This window comes from Opisthocomus hoazin, chromosome 8 (assembly GCF_030867145.1).
Source record: "Opisthocomus hoazin isolate bOpiHoa1 chromosome 8, bOpiHoa1.hap1, whole genome shotgun sequence".
Taxonomy (NCBI): domain Eukaryota; kingdom Metazoa; phylum Chordata; class Aves; order Opisthocomiformes; family Opisthocomidae; genus Opisthocomus; species Opisthocomus hoazin.
This window is the reverse complement of record NC_134421.1, coordinates 56,772,527-56,789,769: the sequence shown is the minus strand read 5'-3', so window position 1 is coordinate 56,789,769 and position 17,243 is coordinate 56,772,527. Positions and strand designations below refer to the sequence as shown.

Below are 17,243 nucleotides of genomic sequence, written 5' to 3'. Positions count from 1 at the left end.
TGAGTAATAGTGATTGCCAACGTTTTAAGAGGGCTCCTGTGTCAAATACTGTCAAAGCTAGAGAGGCAGAAGGAAAAGCAGAAATCTGTGGAAGCCTTCAAGGCTTTTACTGTGAGTCAGAAGCAAGAAAGGACATCTGTAGCCAAGTTATTGGTTAGTCCAGCCTGAGTCCCAGCACTAGTCTGCAGAGGCAGCAGACGAAAGAAACATTACACAATTAACGCTGGAATTAATAGAAGATAATTTTTTTTTTGTTGACTTGTGAGTTGAGTCAGTTATGCTAACTTCAGACAGAGGTACTTTTTGAATTCAGAGGCAGGCAGTTGACCTCCAGAAAATGTATAGACCTTGTTTCTCATCTTTTTAGCCCGTTAACACCTCTTGACACAGCAAGGTGTGTTTGGTGTGGGGAAAATTCTGCTGGGACAAAGGAAGCATCTGCTTAAATGTCTCCCGTATCACTGTCCTGGACATGCTTAGTTTTCTGAACACTTCCAACTTGTATTCATTAATACGTTATCGTGTCACTAATGTTGGAAATTGCATGCTCTGTTTTCCACCAAACTTGTATCTTACTCTCTGGTTAAACCATTTTGTTATTGCACAGTTATTGCGTGACGTTGCTCCTGGTGTTTTAGCAAGCAGCCTTATGTTTTGACTTAGCGGATGTTTTTTCCTTTTTTCTCTAACTTAGAAGGTCATTGTAACCTTCTTGGTGAGTTTAATGATGTGTACCTGCTGTTTTTTAACCAGTTAACCAGTGTCAGACTTCTTGGGTCCAGTGCTTTAGCAGATATGCACATTTGGAAACTTTCAGAAAGAGTTCTGTTCACCCATGTCATTTAGTCCACAGTCCTAGTCATCTTTCGCTTTTTCCTGCTTCCTAAGAGGCACAGTCAGGGTATCCTGGGCCTGAGTTAATGACTTAACATCTCTGAAGACGCAAAAGTGGAGCTAGTTCTCCAGATGGATTTCTGCAATGTAGCTCATATCTTGGTGAAATACCTTGAGTATCATCAGTGAAGATGACAACTGGAATATGCTTAGATATTCACTAGCCCCGTTCTTCTTCCTCTCCTCCCTCACTTCAGTCTCTTACATTCGTGTCCCCACCGCAGCAAGTGGGGTTGGGAGCCAGGGACGGATTGGGCAGGAGCCAGGTGCTGTTTTGGGTTGTGGTCCATTCATCACACGTTGTCTCTGCTGCTCCTTCCTCCTCACACTCTGCCCCTGCCCCAACATGGGGTCCCTCCCATGGGAGACAGTCCTCCACGAGCTGCCCCAGCGTGGGTCCCTTCCACGGGTGCAGTCCTTCAGGAACAGCCTGCTCCAGCGTGGGTCCACCACGGGGTCACAAGTCCTGCCAGCAAACCTGCTCTGGTGTGGACTCCTCTCTCCACGGGCCACAGGTCCTGTCAGGAGCCTGCTCCAGCACAGGCTCCCTACAGGGTCACAGCTTCCTTTGGGCATCCCCCTGCTCCAGCGTGGGGTCCTCCATGGGCTGCGGGTGGGGATGTGCTCCACCATGGACCCCCATGGGCTGCAGGGGCACAGCCTGCCTCATCATGGTCTTCACCATGGGCTGCAGGGGAATCTCTGCTCCGGCGTCTGGAGCACCTCCTCCCCCTCCTTCTGCACCGACCTGGGTGTTTGCAGAGTTGTTGCTCTCACTCCTCTCTCTCGACTGCCGTTTCGCTGCAGTTTCCCCCCCCCTTCTTAACTGCGTTATCCCAGAGGCGCTACCACCATCGCTGATGGGCTCGGCCTTGGCCAGCGGTGGGTCCGTCTTGGAGCCGGCTGGCATTGGCTCCATCTTACATGGGGGAAACTTCTGACAGCTTCTCCCAGAAGCTGCCCCTGTAGCCCCCCACTACCAAAACCTTGCCACGCAAACCCAATACATGCGCAGAGCCCGGGAGCATTCCAGACGAGTACAGCATCTTGCTCTTTAACCTGTACATGATTTTATTTATTTATCTGTTTGTTTGTTTTGAAGCAGTGGCACTCTTTCTTTAGACAGCTCCGTATGAACTCCTGCACGCTAGGAGCAGCGACTGTCCCTTTGTACCAGATGTGGATATACGGTATAGAAAGCCACGCTTTAACGCCTGGGCAGCAATCTGTATTTTAATAACGCTTTCCTTTTGCCTGTCTGTAGAGCGTGATGTTAGAATCGCAGAATCATAGAATGGTTTGGGTTGGAAGGGACCTTAAAGATCATCTGGTTCCAACTCCCCTGCCATGAGTGGGGACACCTTCCACTAGACCAGGTTGCTCAGTGCTCCATCCGACCTGGCCTTGAACACTGCCAGGGAGGGGGCAGCCACAGCTTCTCTGGGCAGCCTGTTCCAGTGTTTCACCACCCTCATGGTCAAGGATTGCTTCCTAATATCTAATCTAAATCTGCCCTTTCTTAGTTTAGAGCCGTTCCCCCTTGTCCTATCACTACACACCCTTGTGAAAAGCCCCTCTCCGTCCTTCCTGTAGGCCCTCATCGGGTACAGGAAGGCTGTGTTGTTGGCGTGCCACTGTCCGACTTCAGCCACACCTTACTCGTTGGGGCTCTCCAAGCGTGTGGCAAGCGATAACACTAAATCTTCCGGCATAAATCAATAGAACCTAGCTCTGTAGATAAGAAATCAGCGCAGAGGTTAATTGCCATCCCATGTCCATCTGAAGCCAGACCGCAGCTCCTCGTCAGCGGTGGCGGGGTGGTTGCCGGTGGCGTGTTCCACTGTCCCTCCCTGCTGAAGGCAGGGGTGAGCGGGGGTCCGGAGCGGGGGGAGGAGGACGCTGTGCAGCAGCTCCCCGCGCGAGGACAGCCCTGGGCCCTGTCCGTCTCTGCGGCGGCGTGGTTCGTGCCGGCAGGGCTGCTGCTGCTGTGCCGCCGGCTCCCGCTGCTCAGCGCTGGCAGGGTGCGGGACGGGGCAGCTGCTGCTGGCGGGGCTGGACGCAGCGTCGCTGCCCGGCACGCCGCGCGGGGAGGTGGTGCGAGGTGAGTGCCTGCGGGGTGCCAGCTGGCCTGCGTAGGCAAACTCTGAGGCTTAAACTCAGCACCTGGGCAGCTCAGACAGGTGTACAAGAGGTATCTCCACACTGTTCTGTTTTAAAAGCGCAAGTCATTCCTGACAGTGAAAGCACTTTGCTGTCAGTGAGCTTTTGGTACATTTTAACTAAACCATAGAAAATGTCTTTTAATTAACTCTCCTGTAAATGAGTCGAATTTATATATGTATGTAATTTAAGCTGTCGCGGTTAAATGGATGCGAGCTGATTTTTGAAAGCGCTACAGCTCCTGTATGCTTTCCGAGCTCAAACAAGGGGTAGGGGAATGGCTAGGATAGGTAAATAAATCCCTTTTTGCCTTGGGATCATGTCTTAGATGTAGGCTTCTGTCATCCAGCACTTCGGATTTGAGTACAAGCTGTTGGAGAAGCTCCTGTAATTCTAGCTGACAGACCTTTTGTACCTGGTGGGGACTGCACACGGTGCCTGAAGAGCCATTACCGGGGACATGCCCTCGCCCACCCTTCCTCTTGCTGTCCAAAAGTGCTCACTTCATGGGGGTAGGACGGCATTACCTGCCTTGTGCTGCATGGGTCTGGGGTTTTTCTGTGCTCCCATCGAGGACAGGACGGTGGTCACTGCTGCTCTTAACTAACCAAGTCACTAAGTCTCGCGTTCTGCAGTATTTCTAATGCCGAGTTCGCTCGAGGGGTGCTGCGAGTCAGTCGAGGCATATAATCTCCTGACTCCCCCCTCTCCTGGCCTGCCAGGATGAGCTTCTGGGCACCAGCCACACATCCTTCAGCCGTAACTGGGCTGTACTGGAGGTGGGGGAGTGGCGGTCCCTGCACTGGTCTTCCTTACAGAGGGACCACGCTCCTCGGAATTACACACCCATAAATGGATATTAAAATATACAATATGTGTTTTGTAATAACTCGGTGAGTATCTGGAAAAGTACTCCTTTTGCTAGCTTCACAGCCTTGTATGTAAAGTACGTTGCATTAACCATTCATGGAATGGGAAGAGGAGGGGGACAGTATAAATACGCCTTTTAAATAAGCAGAATAAAGGCTAAATGATGATGCATCAGAACTGGTAAGAAGGAGAAAAAAAAAAAAAATCTTTGTTTTCAGTAACGCCCTGAGGTCTCCAGAAGTGCATTTTGTAAACTCAAGTGGGAGAGATGCTGTGCATTTGATTAGCTCTCACTCATTTTGGTAGTTTAACGCTGAATAAGAGGTGTGCAGAGCTGTTGGTACTTGCATGTTTCTCACGTGACTGTTTCTTTACTGCCCCAGAAGTAAGTTGATGTCTTTAAATGGCAAAAGAAAAGTGCCTCGGAGCTGTCAGTGTGTTCTGGCTTTCTTGTAGGCTGGTCCAGGGAGCATCATCGTGGCTTCAGGAGACCAGGATTTTAACAGAACGGAATCTGACAGACTGAATGATATCAACGGTCACCTGGAAATGGCCTTACTGGAAAAACACTTTTTACGTAAGTATAAAGTTAACGCTCTGTGGAAGGGAATGGCTTAAGCCTGCTGAAATAAGGCTTCTCTAAACTGCCAAAGTTGGCCTCAGAATTTTGAGGTGGGCTTGATGCACGGGTAGCTTGTGGGCTGACACTTCTCTCGGAGGAACTTAAAAGCATTGGCAAGGTTTGTGGGTCACTTGGATATTTTTTTCCTCATTGCGTTCCTCAGAACATACCTGACTATGTGACAAAAGCTGCTTAGTTGAAGCCTTGGTGTTGACATCTTCAGGTTATTTTAGAACTAACTGAACGTTAATGTGGTTGCAGTAGGTGTTTTTTGGCTAGTAGTAATTGGAAGAAGGAAGAGATTTCTGAAGGGATGACCAATGCATTTCCTTGGCAGCTGTATCAACAAGTAATACGTCTTAAAACACATGTCTGTTAACAGTATATGAATCACTGGCAAGTGGCCTAAGAAATACAGGTAAGAGTATGTGTCGGTTTCAAGTGGTACTTGTCTCGTTTTGTGTGTGTATACACGTATATATGAGACAAAATTGTTATTCATGGCGAGAGGCACCTGTAAGACTTCTGGGATTTTATTTCAGCAGATTTGAACTGCTGAATTGTGAGACAGGATAGTTAAAGTTGCAAAAAATGGCAGACAAGCATTCCTTTAGCTTGACAAAAGTAGAGATCTCTGCAATAAATCAATGAGAATTCTTGCTCAGCTGCTTCCCCAAATGGTCATTTTAGTGGATTATTTTTGAACTTTAGAATATGAGGATTATTTTTATGTGTTCGAAGCTTGTCAGATATTTTCTAAGGGGTAGAAATAACAAGGCTATAGACTCTATTCAGTTTATAGATTATAATCTGACAACAAGACTTGTGTTTTATCTTCATCATATTCTCAAGGAATTGGAATTAATTTTCTGGGACTTTTTTATCGTTTGGCAAGATTTCTTTGATTTTTTTTTTTCCCTTGTGTATGAGAAGGAGGCATGATAAAGGAGACTGGGCAAGAATTTGTAGTGAGTGGTTAGCTTCCCCTGGTATCAGGACGAGGTATCATGATTGGAGTAATCATGGAGAAAAGCCAATGTCCCTCCAATCTTCAAAAAGGGCAAGAAAGAGGATCCAGGGCACTACAGGCCAGTCAGCCTTACCTCCATCCCAGGAAAAATGATGGAGCAGCTCATTCTGGGGGTCATCATCAAGCAAATGGAGGAAAAGAAGGTTATCAGGAGTAGTCAGCATGGATTCATCAAGGGGAAATCATGCCTGACCAATCTGATAGCTTTCTACGATGGCATAACCGGATGGGTAGATGAGGGGAGAGCAGTGGATGTTGTCTACCTTGACTTCAGCAACGCTTTCAACACTGTTTCTCATAACATCGTCCTAGGGAAGCTCAGGAAGTGTGGGCTGGATGAGTGGTCGGTGAGGTGGATTGAGAAGTGGCTGAATGGCAGAACTCAGAGGGTTGTCGTCAGCGGTGCTGAGTCTAGTTGGAGGCCGGTAACTAGTGGTGTCCCCCAGGGGTCAGTACTGGGCCCAGCCTTGTTTAACTTCTTCATCAACGACCTGGATGAAGAGTTAGAGTGCACCCTCAGCAAGTTTGCTGAGGACACCAAACTGGGAGGAGTGGTGGATACACCAGAAGGCTGTGCTGCCATTCAGTGAGACCTGGACAGGCTGCTGCAGAGTTGGGCAGAGAGGAACCTGATGAGGTTCAACAAGGGCAAGTGCAGGGTCCTGCACCTGGGGAGGAACAGCTCCATGCATCAGTACAGGCTCGGGGTGGACCTGCTGGAGAGCAGCTCTGCGGAGAGGGACCTGGGTGTCCTGGTGGACAACGAGTTAACCATGAGGCAGCAGTGTGTCCTGGGTGCCAAGAAGGCCAGTGGGATCCTGGGGTGCATCAAGAAGAGTGTGGGCAGCAGGTCGAGGGAGGTTCTCCTCCCCCCCTACTCTGCTCTAGTGAGGCCTCATCTGGAGTACTGTGTCCAGTTCTGGGCTCCCCAGTTCAAGAAAGATGAGGAGGTACTGGAGAGAGTCCAGCGGAGGGCTACGAGGATGGTGAAGGGACTGGAGCATCTCTCCTATGAGGAGAGGCTGAGGGAGCTGGGCTTGTTTAGCGTGAAGAAGAGAAGGCTGAGAGGGGACCTTATAAATGCTTATAAATATCTTAAGGGTGGGTATCAAGAGGATGGGGCCAAACTCTTTTCAGTGGTGCTCAGCGACAGGACAAGGGGCAACGGGCACAAACGGAAGCATAGGAAGCTCCGTCTGAACATGAGGAAGAACTTCTTCCCTCTGAGGGTGACGGAGCACTGGAACAGGGTGCCCAGGGAGTTTGTGGAGTCTCCTTCTCTGGAGATATTCAAGACCCGCCTGGACAAGGTCCTCTACAGCCTGCTGTAGGTGACCCTGTTTTGGCAGGGGGGTTGGACTAGATGACCCGCAGAGGTCCCTTCCAACCCCTACTATTCTATGATTCTGTGATTCCCAGAGGCTTCCATGGCTGGTGAATCCATTCTCAGTCGTTAGTTTGTGCTTACAGTGACTACATGGGGCAGACATTGTTGTGAATATTTGTGAATATTTTTACTCTCCAGGTTCTTGCTGTAGTTTGAAAACGTTCTGATCAACTGTGTTACCGCTTTTAGCTGAATCTTCTTCCTTTGCACAGACCTTTGTAGCGAACTCGCAGGTAAAGGGTAACGAAGCTCCCCCTTGCATGTGAAGTTGGAGCAGATGGCTGGAGGTTGAAGGCTGACAGGGCGGTTCAGCTGAGTGGTGTGTGTTGGTCCTGGGAGTCTCCAGCCCTTATTGCTAGGCCAAGAGCTCTTCACCGAAGCCCAAGGTTTGCTGTAGCTGCAGTTAGAGTGTTCTCCGGGCAAGCTGGTTGTAACTCTGTACATAAAAACAAGAGAAAGAATGATAAACTGGTAGGGAAATAAGCGCAGTAAAGCATACCCCTTATTCTCCCTACACCCCATTCAAAATTTTGGGCTGAAATCTGTAACTACGTTTGTCAGCTGAAGTAGGAGCTTGCTTTTTGGATACAGTTCCTGTATTCTTCTGTTTTCTTCCTCCTTCTCTTTGAGTTGTTTTTTTTGTTTTTTAATACTAGAAATGCTTCATTATTATTTTGCCTTCCCAAAAGTGGAGTGATAGTGAGCAGAAGAAACATTCTTGAAATGCGCAGTTTGTTTACTTTAATTTGCCCTTGGAAGAAAGCCTGATTATTATTTTTTTGAATCCTGTTGCTGCAATAGGTGTTTTTTAAGAAGGCAAGCCACTCAGCTGTATTTGCATACTATTTTAATCGTGGCATTCCTTAAGGACACCTTGCTGTAATTGTAGTTTTACATAAACGGTCTGCCACTTCCTCTTACTCCATGTCCTCCAGCTAGGTGTGCGAAAATCAAACCGACTGCTAGTATGTGGGGGAAGTATTTAAGCTTCCATGCATTTGCTTTATAATGTGTTGGGCTTAGAATCGCTATCAGCCTGATCCTGTGACTTTATTTTTGCCTCTTCCATACCTCTTATTCGTATAGGTGTGTTATTAGCCAGGAGGTTTAAAGAGGAGAGATTTCCTCCCAGCTATACGTTGTGTGTAATGTACGCATACACAGCAGAGCTACAAGGCAGTGTGGGTTTGTGTTTGCAAGTGCCTGGCTAACAGAATAGCAAACTGTTAGTCTTCTCTCAACTCCGTTCAGCCATTAGTAGGCACAAGTAGAAGGTGCGGTTTGGCTCAGCAGTGTTTTCAGTGAAGCACATCCCAAAGCTAACTGTGGCCTCTACAAGCTGCAGAGGAAATCCGGAGCAAGTAGTTACTGCAGAGAAATGGTTGTCAGTAACGGGAGAATGTCTTCGTCTGAGACACCGGATGAATCTCCTCCCTAGCGAAGAGATAATCGAAACATCCCGAGAGGTGAAGATGGAGAGGCACTGCTTAGCGTGTTGCAAAGCTGTAAATGCAAATAAAATGTGACTGGAAATGCAAGGGGTTTAAGCTGCAGACTGACAGGAGGATGAGGCACGCGGAGGAAGAAAGGATCTGGGATAATGACGTCTTAAGCAAGGGAGGGATCAGATGGCTCTTCCGGCCAGAAGGGCTAAAGTTGCTTTTCCTGTCTGTGCGGGAATGGTCTTAATCTCTGTAATCTAATGGCTCGTTCTGAGCCGTGGTACAGGAATGCTGAAAATATTCGATGCGTGTTGGGTCTGGTGAGACTGCGGTATCAGGGTGGGTTCGTGCTGAACGAAAAGCGCGGAGAGCTCGGTCTGCTGGACCTCCAAATGCACGAGGGTGGGTAAAGCTTCATCTTGGGGCTGTTGCCGTCAGAACCATCCATTGCTAAAGGACTTGGAGTATTACCGTAACCTTGATTTGAATGTGTGTGAACACTGCCTTGGTGCTGGCTGAGGGTTCAAGTGTGGAAGGCAGCTGCTGCACTGGGGCATCTAGATTAACATGCTAAGGTTAGCAGTGGTTTTAGTGCTTCCATTTCGAAACCTAGTTGTATGTAAACAAGGAATAAAAACGTGCTTGCTGTTCTTGCATTTGAAAGAGAAAAAGGTAGGCAATATCTTCTGGGGTTTGCACCTCATTAAGCTACACGTCCTGCTTTTCTTCCCATTACTGTTTGTGCCTGCTTGTGGAGGACAGTTTTGCAGATGTCAGCACTCTGGTCCCGGTGCTGCAAGGTGCTTTGTAAGCATGCGTGCGTCCCATGGTTTACGTGAAGTATTAGCTAGTTCTCAGTCAAGGATGCTCAAGCTTTTCGCAATGCTAACGTGAGCAGCCTCGGGGAAGAGGAGTCGGTGGTAGCAGCAGCTAAGAGTAAACGAACCGGGTGGCTGTTAGGGAAGAGGGTTAGTCATGAACTGGTACATCGAAGAAACACCATGCGTGGATGAAGAACTTTAGGAGGAAATAAAGTCCTCTGCCACAAGGGTTTTGCATTCCACTCTGTACAGCAGACTGTGGCAGGAGTCTCTAGGGGCTTGCAGAACTGCTGGGTTTGGCTAGGATTTTATCGCAGCATTACAAAAGAAGTCAGGATTATGCTTCTTTGCCATTGATATTTCTGTTCCCCCACATTCTTTATTCTCATGTGCCTTTTTAAAGCGTGTGTGCAACTAACTCCACAGTGTTTTCTCTGGCTTCTGCTTTTTGGTGTAAATGACCTGAGGATTCTTTGTAAGAAGAGCAACCCGGCAGAATACAGACCTCATGAAAGTAGAGCTCTAGAAAGCCATACATGGTCCTCAGGCAAATCTGGCATGTTAGCAGGTGGTAAACATTAGAGGCGAAGCTTGTGGTGCTGGTGATGACCAGCAAAAGACCTGCACTACAAAGTCCTGTTCTGTACAGAAATGCTAATACCTCCTCAAACAGCCTTCATAATCGTATGCAACAAATTAACTATGAAACTGCGTCAGAGTCCAATTACCAACTGTGTCAGAACACCCTAGGTATAATTTCTCCTGACGTGAGGGTCAAACACCTGCAGCAGCAGAGCTGGAGAAGAGCAGAGGAATAGTTTCACTGCATTGGTTCTGCTGTCTTCTTACTGACCCGGCAGGCTTGTGATCAGCAATTCTGAAGCAGGGTTGATTTGTGTAGCAGACAAAGACTCTGGTAAGAGAGTAAGTAGCTGCCTTGTCTGTCTGAGGCACCAGCTCCCAGCTGTGGGTCGTAGTAGCCATTCCTTGCTAGATGGTCAACCCTGGCCAAGGGATCCTGGCGATGCAGCGTGGGCTGCTGAAGCCTGCTGGAGGCTGCTGTGGCAGTGGAGTTTGCCCTGGGCGTCTCGCACCCTTTGCTCTTCTCCCTACGCCTCCTTTCTTTCAGCTTAAAGTCCTGGCCTCCCAGACACGAACAGGGGGCTTCTGGGAGATCTGCACAGGTCCCTCGCCCTTGTGGACTGCCTCGGATGAGGACTGTGGTTTACGTGTGGTGACCAATGGGGAGACTTCTTGAATGTTCTCCCTGGGAACGCAGAGAAGCTGCAGGAGAAAGATGTGAGCCGAGGCTTTGCTGCAGAGTTGTCTGTTCAGCAGAGCTGCTCTCCCTTGCGTTGTATTAACAAATTTGTTCAGAAGTTTTTCTCGCTCTGCGTTCTGACTGAGAAGCTTCTTGTAAAGGTAGGGAAAGTTCATTAAGAGGTGTAGGAAAGGTTTTGCTTACACCCAGAGACGCTTGCATGATGCGCCATGTATACTGAGTTCATGTGTAGCCTTCCTGGACAAAGAAAACCCTCCAAAGCTCTGGCTCAGTTTTCCTGGAAACGTTGCTGGAAGAGGCAATCGTGAGCAGGTTAGGGCACTTGTCTGAGGTTTAGAAGGCCTCAGTATGGACGGAGGAGGGTTCAGACCTCCATTTCTCACCTGCAAGGACTCTGCTCTGACTGGTGCAGGATGAGTTGTGCTCTTGCTCGCTCCCAACTTGGCTTCCAAGAGCACAAGCTTCCCGAGACGAGGGGAGAGGGAGAGGGTGGGACCCCAGCCCAGTGCGGCAGCAGGCTGGAGGCCTGGGCTGTCCTTGTCCCGGGCCTGGCTCGTGCCATCTGCCCTCAAGGCTGGGCGACAAGTGTGAATGGTGGCGGCGTGAAGATGCCGGGATGCTGGCGGGCCCAGCCCCGGAGGATGACGTGCTGTCACGCCGCCTGTTCGTGGGGCTGGTTAACCCTAGTGCAGCACCGCGCCGACAGAAATGTGTTGCTTCAGCTCCTCCGCCGGCTCCAGCAGACGCTGCCAACGCCTGGTGTTACGTAGGTGGGCTGTGCGCTTGCTCCTGCCTTTTTTTGGGTGCCCAGCTTGGCTTCATGAATCGTGGAGTGAGCGTGAAGGCTGAGGCAGGGCAGCGGTCAGCACTGCTGTGCCTGTCCCTGCTGTGTAACCGCGACGGAGATTTCGGGAGCCCCGTGTGGATCCTGCCCTTCCTGGCTGTGTAACGTGAAAGCCTTGCTGGAAGAGCCTGCTGCTGTTCCCGAGCCAGGCGTTGGAATGTTTATAGCCTGTTTCACTCCTGGCAAAACCAGGGAGTGAAAACAGTTCCTGCAATAGTGACAACATTTTTGCAGTTCCCTTCATTTTAGATGGATTCTGCAACTCTTCTGAAATTTCTGAAAATTCATAGAGCAGCAGTACTTTTTGTTACTGTTTTGCTGGCAAAAGTGTATCTGGCGATAGAAGTGATGTTTTGAGAAGGGGATCTGTCTCAGTAAGTTATTAATTTTTTAAGATGGTTCCGATATTTTTGGGAAACTTAATTTAAAATCCTTCTGTAATGAAGGGGAAATGATCCTGTGTCTGTTACAACACTATAAAGCTTCCCTGAAAACAGTACATGTAAGTGTAAAGTTACTAATAGGTTGTTAGCGTAACTATTTTGTACGTACCAGAGTAACTGCATCTTAATTGTTTCTAACCTCACTCACGCGAAGTGGGACATGGCAAGAATGGTGAGGGAGGAGACTAGGCCAGTTTGCATAGAAGAAGATCTTGTCAGATACGATGTGCTTTGTACATCAGTCTCCCTCACCACAGGAAACAGAAGAACACTTCACGTGAACCTCTGCTGTTGAGGTGAGGAAAATAGTACCAGGGGAATGCTAATGCCAGTGAGAAGCAGGATGATGGTTCAGACTTTCCTACCCACGCAGGGAGAGCCCGTGCTGCTCCCCACGCTGTAGGTGTATGCAGAGAGACGCAGAAGTTGGTCCTCAACAGCAATGCTTATTGACAGTACTGCAGCAGGAGCTCTGCCCTTGAGAGAGCGAAGAGAGGCACAACAGACTGATGGAAACAAAAAAAAGTAAAAAGAGGGATTGTTTAACCACCAAACAAGGATTGTGTAAATGCCAGACCTGTGTTAGGGGTTGTTTAAGGCAAATTGGCATGGCTGGTATTTTTATAGTAGGAAGGAGTTTCTAAAACTGTGATCAGATAACGCTACAGTCCAGCTGCGTTTCCCACCCGCTTCCCACTGTAGCTTCTGTCTGTTGGCTCAGGTGACTCTCCAGACCACTCGTTGTCCAGCTCTGGAAGAGTTATGAAGAACAAGAAGGCTGGTATCCGTTTCGGAAGTGACCACCTAACCACACAAGACAAAGGAAGGGTTAGACGGCCAACCTGGAGTTTGGGGCTTGAAAAGGGAGGTTTTTAAGTTCTTCCTTCTTAAAATGCTAAGAGTAGTCCTCCTGAGCGGGTGAGCTTTGTGCTTCCCAGGTGAAGCGTCGACGTCCAGGCATGAACGAGGACATGAACTTAAGAGGTGTCTTCAAGAAAAAAGGACAGCTAATAAAGTGGAGCGGCTAGAGTGATGGCTTAGACAAGCCCCTTTCTTTCCCAAGCATCTGGCATGCAAAGTAGTAGAATGTCTTGCAGTGTCTGGGATCAAAGGCTAATGTTTTATCTGAAGTCTTTCGAACAGATTTGTGCAGTCTTTGGCAGTCTCTGTGGGTCTCAGGTCACCGGTGGAAAGGACATAAGACCTGAAGAAGAGTAGTCCTGGATTAGAACAGGAGAGCCGTGGATTAGAAGAAGAACAGGTAACAAAGAGTACGCAATTAAGGTGTATCCAGTTATAGCTATGAATTGTGAACTTGTCTCCAGAGGAGAATATGAATTACAGAATAACTGTACACAGGAGAAAAAACAGGTTAGAGATTTCTGTTGTGGGTCCTTCCTCCACTACTGCTTGTTGGTCAGACCATGGTCTTTGCATGTCTTTGCTTTAGCAGAAGTGGTGTAGCTGTCCCATGTCTTTCACAGCAGGCTGTCCTTTGCTGCTGGTGTCTACGATTAAGACTAAAAGCTCTTCAGTGTCTATGATGATGAAGATAGACATGTTTTCAGACTCTAACATCTTGTTAGTAATGTCATATGGTTGGTTTACTTGGGACAAACTTACAATAATAATTGCTTTCTGTGGGAGTTGGGAGTCTGGCAAGGGTAGAAGCTGCCTGCGCTGGAGATAACTTCCGGTGCCTGGCGCTGTCAGTGCTGCTGGCGAGATCCAGTCTGACGGTCTGTGGTTGGGATTTAGGGCGTTTGGTACCAATGAAACAACACACTTGAACTCTGGTGATGTTCAAAGGGTTGAAGGGAGCCATAATTAGAGAAGGGTTATTTCTGTCTTGTTAGGCACTGGTGTTTCCCCATGTAAATATGACAGGGTGCACGTACGCTTTTTGGCATTTCTAGTTTTTAACTTGGTCTCCTTAGAGGTAACACTGAACTGATTTGGTAGCTAGGAATAGTGGTCTGCAGTCTCTAGCTGTGCCCCCTGAAAGAAATTTTTGGTCACTTTGTCGCAGAGGGGGATTTTGCAGCGTACCTGTAGGTCTATGAAGCAATAGTATTATGTAAAACAGCTACCAGGAGACTCCGTAATCCACCTCCAGTCCCCACATTAAGGGAAACATCCGCTTTACTGCACATGCGGTATGGAATTAGAAACCCAACCTGCTGCCACGCCTTCCCAGCCTGATGTACCATCCTTCTGTTCCAAATACCGCTCAGGTTCTGTTCAGTCTCACCTGAACTGAATACTTCAGTATTGAAGAGGTTTTTCTCAAAACATTTCTTAAAAGCTTGTGTATTCTGAGGAGCAAATTGAGATTTTTCAGTTGCTCTAGCGGCTGATGCAACCAAACACGCAGTAGCTTGTCTTTTAGCAGTTACATGAAATCAGCTAAACTTTTTGAAATGTTCGGTCTTCAAATTTAAATGGCCAAATCCTTAGAATTCAGGTGTGATAGTTATGTTATACCTAATAGAGGGTAAAAAGATGTAGAAAAAATGAAATGGATAATTTTTTTGTAACCCATGAGATGCGTCGCTGTTGATGGTCTTTCCCTATGGGGTCAATTCTCCTAGGTTTGCAGGGCGATAATATGCAGGTTAACGTAACTGAAACACTGTTACTGCCTTGTCTCACAGACTGCTAAGGCTCATTTTTAAAAGTGCAATGTCATCCAGATATTGTGCTGCTTTTCTGTACAAGTTGACTTTGCTGGAGAGGTTTTAAAGCAGTTTTTCAGGGTCACACGTGCTGTCACGACCTAAAGGGTTACCAAGCCTGCAAGTGTGTAGAGATTGTGACTGTAGGTTGGTAGGATTCTGTAATACACAAGGACACAGAGGCCTTTTACTCTTAAGTTTCTCTACTTTATTACAGGTTGCCACAAACATCACCACCGGCAACTGTACCTATGATTGATAAAGCAAATATATGTATGAATGGGAAAAAGAAATATATAAAGCCATTACAAATTATTGGCAGCAACCAAGTGGGTGTGTGTATACTATTACAAGTTACTACAAACTTATCCCTAGTGAAGTAACCTTATCAGTAATATTGCAGCAGATGTAATTATGACAGATTACTCATATGCACATACACATATGTTTACACTAATACCAGTGTCAAGCTCATTGCACAGATCTCTGAATGGGCCAGACCATCCCAGAGGGAAGGACAAATCAAAACCTCCCCCGTGAGGGTCCAAGAGCCCTAAGAAACTTTGTGTGGAGAGCTCAGCCTATTTGGGAAAGGAAAGGTACATGCAGCACGGGAAGTTCTTGGAAAGAGAAGCTCCATTTTGGGTAGAAATTAAGTAATTCTTATATGATAGAGACATAAGGAGGTGTAGGGCACCACCACTTCAAGCAGTGAATAGGTGCTGTTTCTTTCGATTTTTCACCTGGAATAGGTGATAGATGTTGAGGTTTTCTTTTCTCTAAGGTCAGTTTTTATTTTTCCAGACCATTTTCCTGTTCTTGCAGATAGAACAGCCAATGCCAGTTACTAATTCTTACTTTCTCAGGATGTTTTCCCCTTTTTCCAGACTGTTTTTCACCTTTTCAGATGGTAAGTTGCTGCTACAGTTCCTTGTTTTTTGCGCTTGTCAATGGTATCTCAGGATGTCTCTGGTTTCTAGGTATCCAGCTGCGTACTTCTGAGAGGCCAGTTGCTCTTCTCAAGGATGCTTCTGGTTCCCAGGCCTAGTTCCCAGGCTGGCTGGCATTTTCTGTGTCAGTATTTCAGCAGACATTTTCTTCTGTTCAGCATTTTCCCCTGATAGCCAGGTCACCTTTATGGCTGCTCGCATCGCCTACATGTCCAGTTAAGACACGCGCTGAGGCGCTTGTAGTATTGTAGTGTTTCTTGCCCAGCAGGAGATAGGAAGCTGAGATTGATGTGCCTGGGAGGGAAATTATGGGAGCTGATTGATCTTGGACCCGAAGCTTGACCTTTTGTGTTTTACCCTTTTGTGTGTGTGTGTAGGGGGGAAGGTGTTTGAATTTTGATTGTCTGAAGATGAAATCCAAGGAGCACTCCGTTCTCGTCATCAAGGAGGATACTAATCTCTAAAGCTCAGTACTAGATGCCATGGTAGATGAAACTTCCGGGGTGAAATGTTCTTCCGGGTTCTTCACAAGGGTCCATGACCTCTGTGTTTTGTAGCCATCTTCACCCGTTCTGTAGGAAGGCATTGGAATAGGCTGCCCAGGCAGGTGGTAAACATCCCTGAAGGTGTTTAAAAAACATGTAGATGTGGCACTTCAGTATATGGTTTAGTAGGAATGGTGGTGTTGGGTGGATGGTTGGACTCGATGATCTTAGAGGTCATTTTCCAACCTATGATTCTATAAGAGCCGTTGGGGCTAGAGAAATGTCCTCTGTATGTTCAGTTCAGCTTGGCCAAATTGTAGATTATTTCAGGGAGATAGTAAGGAAGAGTACATCTTCTTTTTTTTTTCTTTTTTTTTTCTTTATTTTTCCTTTTTTTTTTGGTTTTTTTTTTCCCCTCTGTGGTTTCTGTTGCTTCGCAAACATAAGTATTTAACTAACCAGACACGGAGGTTTTACAATGCCAGACCACACTGCTGCCAACGTAGCAACAAACACTGCTTGAAAGAGTTGGAGGGGCCAGAGCAGCCAGACTGGGGTGAATTTAAATTGCAAAGTCATGTACTTGAAAGTTAGGAAATGCTGTGAAATGTGAAGCTGTGACAATCCTTAATGATGTATTTTTTGTTTTGGTTTATGGGAGTTCTACGTTGTCCATTGTGTACCCTTTAACTCTGCCTCTTTGCGTAAAGAAATTCTGCATCTCTGGCACTGCCTGTTCTCCTAGAGGTCAAGTTCCTGGGGGGGGGTTGTTTTGTTTTTAATAGAACAAGATGTAGCGCAGTCAGAACAACTGGGATTAAGGAGACTGGAAGATCTGAGTAGCCTTTCAAGGGCATTGAGGTTAATTTACACTACTTGCGGTTTTCTTATGTACACATAATGCATAGTCACTTCCTCTTTAAAAAAAACCACAAGTGCTTAATGAAGAACTTTTTGCTTTTCACGGTCTTGAGAAGATAACATCCCTATCAGGCTTTGGAACTTTTTGTGATATCTTCATGATATTGCCCAAGCTCCAGTGCATTTGAAGTGCGACAGATGTTTCCCCTCAGCTGTGTGCGTGCTCTTGTTCTGGAACAAGGCGAGCCCTGTGAAAGTAGGGTAAGCTAATTACAAACGTAGTTTTCTTGTATTTAAAATTCCTTGTGGACACATAATGAGGAACAGCTCCATGTGTAGGTAAGCCCTTCTGTCTGTATCTTTCCAGTTATTTACAGGAGAGACAATACCTGCTCCAACAGTGAAAGTTCCGTACCCTCGGGAATAAATGTCAGTTTTAGTTGCTGGAGGATAACTTGGTTTCTGTGCTCCAACTCT

The 17,243-nt window shown here is 47.1% G+C and overlaps 1 protein-coding gene across 1 annotated transcript in view; it reads left to right on the top strand.

The window, feature by feature from the left end:
• The first annotated feature begins 4,444 nt into the window (after positions 1 to 4,444).
• LOC142362179 (GRAM domain-containing protein 4-like) overlaps positions 4,445 to 17,243 on the top strand; it is a 42,157-nt gene continuing 29,358 nt past the window's right edge. The window contains exon 1 of the mRNA XM_075428316.1: positions 4,445 to 4,501. Coding sequence (XP_075284431.1) covers positions 4,474 to 4,501 — 28 coding nt within the window. The 5' untranslated portion in view covers positions 4,445 to 4,473. The remainder of the gene's footprint in view (positions 4,502 to 17,243) is intronic.